Source organism: Saccostrea cucullata, unplaced genomic scaffold (genome assembly GCF_032062105.1).
Source record: "Saccostrea cucullata isolate Sc308-1 unplaced genomic scaffold, CSIRO_AGI_Scuc_v1 ctg898, whole genome shotgun sequence".
In the NCBI taxonomy this organism is placed as follows: Eukaryota; Metazoa; Mollusca; class Bivalvia; order Ostreida; family Ostreidae; genus Saccostrea; species Saccostrea cuccullata.
The window spans coordinates 325,807-334,385 of NW_026935768.1; the positions used below are offsets into that span (position 1 = coordinate 325,807).

At 36.6% G+C, this 8,579-nt stretch overlaps 1 protein-coding gene across 1 annotated transcript; it reads left to right on the plus strand.

Annotated features, from left to right (window-relative positions):
• The first annotated feature begins 519 nt into the window (after positions 1 to 519).
• LOC134243730 (uncharacterized) lies at positions 520 to 6,824 on the plus strand. Its single transcript, XM_062725961.1, has 3 exons — positions 520 to 736; positions 3,110 to 3,327; positions 5,581 to 6,824. The coding sequence occupies exons 2-3, from the start codon at positions 3,114 to 3,116 to the stop codon at positions 6,573 to 6,575; spliced, it is 1,209 nt and encodes a 402-aa protein (XP_062581945.1). The 5' UTR covers positions 520 to 736; positions 3,110 to 3,113; the 3' UTR covers positions 6,576 to 6,824.
• The last annotated feature ends 1,755 nt before the right edge of the window (positions 6,825 to 8,579 follow it).

The window sequence follows — 8,579 nt, forward strand, 5'->3', positions numbered from 1 at the left end:
AAGAAAAATGTCATTTTTCCTAGTATACAGACATATCTATATTTATCCACCTGATACAAAAAATAGAAATGGGAATTCCCCTTTACCATTATCCATACCTGACCAGCTAGTGGTGTCCAGATCTTGTCATTAACATCTAAAATTTTACAAAATATTTCCTCATTATGCAGCAATTACATCTAAAATGTGCTTGAAAAGGTGCAATAATCTACATTTCCTCAATTATTCGAATAATCTATTTTTAGACCATTGTTGATATGAAATGAAACAAGAGTTCATCCTCAATATTGTGGCAATTATTGTACAAACACATGTACATTCTAAAAGCATATTGCAGAAAGCTTCATATTTGTTAGGACTTCTTATATGAAGCTTCCAATTAGAACAAAAATGCCATTTTTCCTAATATTCAGAGACATCTCTATATTTAGCCACCTGATACTAAAAATAGAAATGGGAATTCCCTTCAACAATTATCCATACCACCTAGTGGTATCCAGATCTTGTCATTAGTGTATTTATGTATATAAAGGAATTTATGGGATCTAAATGCTCAAAGGTTTTTGTATTTTGATTTACTAATAATGTGTATGAATGTTTGGGTCTTGAGGGGTTTTTCCGGGTTATAGTTTCCAAGCGCCCTCTATTTACGGCTATTAGCCTAACCCATATTCATAATTCCGCTTGGCTCCAAAAAAAACGTGGTTTGAAAATTTTAGAAGTTTTTACTTGTGTTGTGAGTATTCATAATTGTATAAATCATGCAGGATAGTGTCCTGATTCTCGGGCATTCATTCATTGTTCGTTTACAGCGGTTTATGAATCGTTCTGAGCAGTTACATGTTAATCTGGATCTACAACAGAAAGTTTTTTGCAGAGGATATTCGGGTTGTACAATCGATAGAATATCAGTTAGAGGCTTAAGAGAGGTTGATAGATTTAAACCAGCTGTAGTGTGTCTGCAGATAGGTTCGAACGATTTGTGTAACTTAGATGTTGAAGTTTACGATCTGGTTGAAAAAATAGTTTCGTTCACCGATAAGCTCCGGGGTCGTGGAGTGCAGAGGGTATGTGTTTATCAAATTCTTCATAGAAAACCACCAGGTAAACCTGGCAGATTTTCAGTAGACGTTGAGTGGTTCAATGCCAGGGTAGATGTGGTTAATAGGCTTTTGAATGATAGGTTAGGAAGAGACTTTGGCTCGGGTGTCAGATTCTGGAGGCACTCAGGATTTTGGTCACAGGAAAATAAAGAAATAGTATACTGTGAAGATGGTGTGCACCTAAATGAAACATACGGGTACCCAAAATATTACAATAGTGTTAGGGCCTCAGTTGTTTCAGCACTTAAAAGCTTACAAGTGGTTTAATAAAATTGAATACAAATTACACTGTTATGGTAAAATGGGGTTGCTTGTGCATTGTTTTATCAGGGAACTTGGGATGTCAGGAAGTGCGATTAAATGACATAGGTTTATCTACAACTCTTAGGTTTTATGTCATTGGTTGTTCACCTGGTAAATGTTACGTCAGTCGATTACCATGTTTTTCATTGTTTACCATAGGATTCGATTCATGAAAGTTTCATAGGTTATTTTAAACAGGTATTCCCAAAGTATATTATATGAATTGTTACCCGTCATGGTTGGGCTATCAGTGCTGTAGCTCTATATGGTTAAGCTATATGTTTCCATGTATGGTTGGGCACCATGGTGTTGTTATGCCCTATATGGTTGGGCAATATATACTATGGCCCCATCTGGTTGAGCTATATGCATCCCAGTATGGTTGGGCTCCATGGTGTGCTGTCCTATATGGTTATTGGCTGGACGCCTTGGTGTTGTTATGCCCTATATGGTTGAGCTATATGCATCCCATTATGGATGGGCTTTATGTTATATATGGTTATGTTTGGGCACCATGGTGTTGTTATGCCCTATATGGTTGGGCAATATATACTATAGCCCTATATGGTTGAGCTATATGCATCCCAGTATGGTTGGGCTCTATGGTGTTTCTGTCATATATGGTTATGTTTGGGCACCATGGTGTTGTTATGCCCTATATGGTTGGGCAATATATACTATAGCCCTATATGGTTGAGCTATATGCATCCCAGTATGGTTGGGCGCTATGGCATTTATGTCATATATGGTTATGGTTGGGCACCTTTGTGTTGTTATAGCCCTATATGGTTGGACTATATGTATCCCAGTGTGGTTGGGCGCCGTGGTGCTCGTTTTTGTTGGGCTATATGTGTGGTTGGTTTGAGACATTTAAAATTGGTGGGATGCATGTAATGGTTGAACATAATGTCATATATCCGGTAGGACTGAAGACAGAACTTCACTTCATTAGTTTTATATAGTTGTTATTGTGAGTTGTCCTATATGGTTGGATATTTTATTGATACATATGTACGGTCCATCATACTTAGCAAGAATTTCCCTGTACGGTCAGCACACATTATGCTCATGTTGATATGAATGTTTAGAAATTTTAGTTTATATATTTTATAAGGTTTTTATATAATTACTAATATTAAGATTTACCCCTTTTTTGGGAACTTATGATCAGGTTATATAGGGTTGGACATTTTTATTTTGCATACATGTATTCTGCATGATTGGGTAATACACATAATTTAGCAAGGCTTGGATTGCACTCTTAGGTAGTATTGTCAGGTTGTTTTGTATGACATGTTAGTTGACATAGCCTGTATGGGTGGAGTTACTTGACAAGTTCTACTTTGTAGAATTAGGCATATTATGCTTTGTTGCTTACGGTGTCACAAGGAGACTTAGATGTCAGGTCCATAATTAAAAGTTTTGTCTTGTGATAGTTTCATACATTTATGACTCATTTATGGGTGATTTTGAGAGAAGGATACAATACATAAAATGGAATGTAGGTGGACACATATATATATATTATAATATTGATATAAGTACATTAACACAATAATCATTGTAATGAAATGATCTTATTCATAAGCTTCTATTTAAGTATGTTTTAAATCCTTTGCAAGCATTGCATTTTCAATGGTAAACTTCAGACTGACCATCTATTAATTTGTCATGTAGAGCTTTGCTTACAAAGTATTTTACAGGAAAATGCCTAGGGCCAAAGCTGGTGCCAAGAGAAGGAGTACAGAGGTTTCAAACAGTACTACAGGCACAAGAGCAAAGACGAGAAAAGCACAGGAGGTAGACAGTGAAGCTAAGGAGGATGTGTTGGTGAAGAAAATCACCCAGGCCGTGTTGGAAGCAATCGATGAAAGGAACAAAGCCACTGATACCCAAGGGGGAGGTGCTTCTGATAGTGACGGTGAGTCCGACTCAGAGATTACCTTTAAGGATATTGAGGGGTCAGATGATGAATATGCCTCAAGTGAGGCAATTGATACTTCTACTTGGTCAACTCCTATTTCGGCAATGATTCCACAAAAGCTTAAGCAAAAGATATGGGAAGATCAGTATATTGACCTTGCAGCTCTTCTCCCTAACAATTTAATCCCTTGCACCGAAAATAATGACTACACATTTAAAATAGGGGAGAACACTAACCTCTCGGTAGTACCCAAAAGGGCAAAACAAACAATTAAGACCATATTCCAGTGGACAACAGCATTTCTGCGTTTCCTTTCTGTCTACACTGAAAAATTTCCGAACGAAACGCCAAATTTATTAAAACACGCGGAGACAGTTCGTGATATGGCATCATCTGGAAATGTTTCTTGGCAAACATATGATAAACAAATTAGGATGGACAGGCAAAACAGGGGTACTCCTTGGGGGAAGCTAAATGTTGAATTCATTCTTCAGGCTCAGAGATCTAGGGAGGAAGCTAACCAGCCCTTTCGTCCCTTTCGATCAAGGTTTGGACAAAGATCCGGGGGGAGAAAACATTACCCCAAAGGAATTTGCTGGAAATATAATAGGGATGGAAGTTGCAAAACTGAAAACTGCAGATTCGAACACATTTGTACAGGATGTAAGAGAAACCACCCTAAAACAAAGTGCAGAGCACAAACAACTAGTAAAAGCCCAGTGCAGTTTCCCTCAGGCAATACAGCAAAACACCAATGAGGTCGTGACCCCTATTATAGCTAATGTATTGCAATATCTGTTACTAGGCTATGACGCAACCATTTCTGAGTATTTGATTTCAGGATTTAAATATGGATTCGACTTACACTATCACGGTCCGAGATATTTCAGATCATCTAGGAATCTTTCTTCTGCCGTTCGTAACCCAGTCGTTGTTTGCAACAAATTACAGAAAGAACTTGATGCTCAAAGAATTGCTGGGCCTTTTGTTTCACCCTCCTTTGAAAATCTTCAAATTTCCCCGATTGGTATTGTACCAAAGAAAGAACAGGGTCAATTTAGACTCATACACCATCTATCTTTTCCTGAAAAAAATTCAATCAATGATTTTATTCCAGATACATTCACAAAAGTTCAATATGCTACTCTAGATGATGCTGTAAATATTATTGTCTCGATAGGGAAGGGTTGCCTTTTGGCCAAAACAGATGTGGAATCAGCTTTTCGGATTATACCCATTCGAAAAGAAGATCATGAATTACTGGGCTTTCAATGGGATGGTCTCTTCTTTTATGATAAATGTTTGCCAATGGGGTGTGCGAGTTCTTGTGCTATTTTTGAAACATTTTCCACGGCCTTAGAATGGATTGGTAAGGTTAAGGGGCATATTCCTCACATAACTCATATATTGGACGATTTTCTTTTTATTGGTCCACCTGCATCGGGAATATGTAATCAAAGTTTACATGTTTTCAAACTTACATGTGAAAGTCTAGGTGTTTCTTTAAAGGCAGAAAAGACTTCTTGGGCAACTACAAACTTGGTATTTCTTGGTATTGAAATCGACACATTGGCTATGGAGATTAGGTTGCCGCGTGATAAATTGGAGAAATTAAAACAAGCTATAGATTCAATGAAATTTAAGCGAAAGGTTACCCTTAGAGAACTTCAGTCCTTGATAGGACTGCTTAATTTTGCTTGTCTAGTGATCGTGCCTGGGCGTACATTCTTAAGGCGGCTCATTGACCTAACAAAAGGCCTTTCAAAGCCTCACCACCACAAAGACATGGTTAGAGAGAGTAGGCGTGATCTGGCTGCTTGGTCATTATTTATAGATCACTTCAATGGGAAATCATTATTATTTAAACATATCTGGGTGACATCGAAACAAATTCATCTCTACACTGATGCAGCAGGTTCTCTGGGGTTTGGAGCTGTGTTTGAAAAGAAATGGTTCTATGGGTCTTGGCCAGAAAATCTGAAGGATTATGATATTACCCTCAAGGAATTATTCACGATTGTGTTAGCTGTCGAACTATGAGGATCTAACTTAAAGAATTCTTGTGTCATATTCCATTCGGATAATGCAGCAGTTGTTCACATTGTGAACTCGCAAACATCAAAAGATTCAAAAATCATGATTTTGGTGAGAAGATTAGTTTTGGCACTTATGACATACAATATTCTCTTTTCGGCAGAACACATCCCAGGAATGTTCAATATTTTACCAGACTTACTTTCACGCTTACAGATCGAGAAATTCAAAGAAGTGTCCGTGGATATGGAGGCCAAACCCACCAGCATACCAATCCATCTTTTGCAACTCTCCAAAGCACAGCATGTAGTTTAATAGACGCAGCATTGGCTCCTAACACAAAGAAATTGTACAGGCAGGCCCTAAATTGTTTCAGTAGTTTTATTCAGAGTTATTACAAGACTGACTGCATTAAGGAGATTTCCCTTGGACAGGTTATTTGTTTCGTGTCATACCTATTCAGTTTAGGAAAAGCACCAAGCTCAATATCAACTTACCTGGCAGCATTGGCTTACTATTTCAAAATGACAAATGCCCCAGATCTCTCAAATCATTTCTTGATCAAGAAAATGTTAAGTGGGGCAAAACGGCTTGTCAATTCTTCAGATGTCCGACAACCAATTACTTTGGATATTCTTGGGAAGCTCCTGGTGGCAATACCACATGTAGCCAATTCTAAGTACCAAGAATATTTGTACATGGCGATGTTTCTTTTAGCATTTTATGCTTTTCTAAGAGTGGGAGAAATCACAGTTCGTTCTGGCTCAAATCCAAACCTGTTGCTTCGAAGAAATGTTTCTTTCAAGCGTGACAAAAAACAAGTACGCATGGTTGTTACAATGATCAACTTCAAACATAATTTAGGTAAAAAACCTGTCCAGCTGGAAATAAATCCCCAACCCAAATGCAGCTTTTGTCCGGTGCAAGCTATGAGAAATTATTTGGAGGTGCGAGGTGCAGAAGAAGGAGCCCTATTTTGCTACAGATCAGGACGACCCATCTCGCGTACAGAATTTTGTGATGTTTTGAGGTCAGCACTAAAATTTTCCAAGCTTGATTCTAACACATTTAAAGCACACAGCTTCAGGATAGGAGCAGCAACCCAGGCACATTTACAGGGTTTTTCAGATTCACAAATAAGAGTCATGGGACGATGGCACTCAGAGTCATTTAAGAGATACATTAGGGTATCAATGTTTCCAACATTTTAGTGTGTACATTTTTTTTGGGAAGAGGTTAGAAGCTCCAAATATAAAGGATAACTGTCTGAGGCGGTATCCTTTATTTTTGGTCACTTGATTGTATTTTGAAGGAAGGGGGATTCTGTTTGAAGCATTTTTCATCTCTTTTCATTGCATCCCTTTCCAGGTAATAAATTCTTAATTCAATAATCTCATAATTTTGCATATGTTTGATGTTTTAGGTTAATTTCATGGTATCATTTTTTTTATCATGAATGAGAGAGTTACACTGCAACATGTTTGATTGTCTTAATTTATAGCTACATTAACATGTACAGTAAATTTATTAAATTTGGGTGACTGTCTGAGGCGGCACTCAAGATTTTTGCTATGGAGGATTGTTAATGTTTCATGTCATTTTTTCTGTTACAAGATATGTAATCATTATGTACATATGTTAATAACTTTCAACCTGTGAGTGGATGGTGGAACTATATCTTACTAAGCCTAGTGTGTTTTATATGTTAGAATTTCTTATATGGATCATTTCCATTATCCGTCTAGTGCATTATATATAGCGGGACATGCTGATTACTATTACTTGATTTTGTGTTATCGTTTAACAGACAATATACATGTATACGCATATATTTATATTTGGTTAATGTTCGGACAAGGCTATGTTCCTCATGGGCAGGATAAAACAAGGGGAATTTAAACAGAGGATTATTTGAGTAAGAACATAAATTTCGTTTCTATGCAGTATGGTCTATAACTTAACAATAATATTTAATTAGTGTGATGAGTATGTGTATAATACAAGATGACAAAACTTTATATAAAATTTTTGAATGTGAATCGATTACTGTTCCTCTTAAGTATTCCATTGATCCCTATATCAATTTATTTGTTTTATTATCATACTCATGTTGAACTGAAGCACATTTTTGGGTGGGGCGAGGGACCCTTCTCTATAAGTTCATTGTCCCTCTTGTGGGATATTTTTTGCACCCCACCTTCTGCTGCATTCTGAAATTGTAAAATTTTTCATTTTATTTGGCATTTGTAATGTAATAAATGCTCTATTCACAAACACTCGCTTTATCATTTTAATGGCTGCAGAACAGAGCTGCAAATGTGCTTCAGGTACATGTACATACGAACTGAGTTGTTCATTATTGCCCGCATTTAAGAGCACATAGGTGTATTTATGTATATAAAGGAATTTATGGGATCTAAATGCTCAAAGGTTTTTGTATTTTGATTTACTAATAATGTGTATGAATGTTTGGGTCTTGAGGGGTTTTTCCGGGTTATAGTTTCCAAGCGCCCTCTATTTACGGCTATTAGCCTAACCCATATTCATAATTCCGCTTGGCTCCAAAAAACGTGGTTTGAAAATTTTACCCTCCTCCACCCCCCTTCAAACCTCCATGCACATTTTTATTATTGTTCAGATTACTGATTTTCTTGTGTTGAAGGTGTGGGATATTTTTTGCACCCCACCTTCTGCTGCATTCTGAAATTGTAAAATTTTTCATTTTATTTGGCATTTGTAATGTAATAAATGCTCTATTCACAAACACTCGCTTTATCTTTATCATTTTATATGGCAATATTGCAATTATTGTACAAACACATGTACATTCTGTTAAAATATTATAGAAACATTTTTCCTAATATTCAGAGACATATCTATATTTAGCCACCTGATACTAAAAATAGAAATGGGAATTCCCCTCAAGAATTATCCATACCAGCTAGTGGTGTCCAGATCTTGTCATTTACATCTAAAATTTTACAAAATATTTCCTCATTATGCAGCAACTACATCTAAAAATTGCCTGAAAAGGTGTAATAATCTACATTTTCTTATTTATTCGAGTTATCTATTTTTAGACCATTGTTGCCATAAAATGAAACAAGAGTCCATCCTCAATATTGTAGCAATTTTTGAACAAACACATGTACTTTCTGAAAGCATATTATAGAAAGCTTAATATTTGTTAGGAATTTTTATATGAAGCTTCCAAT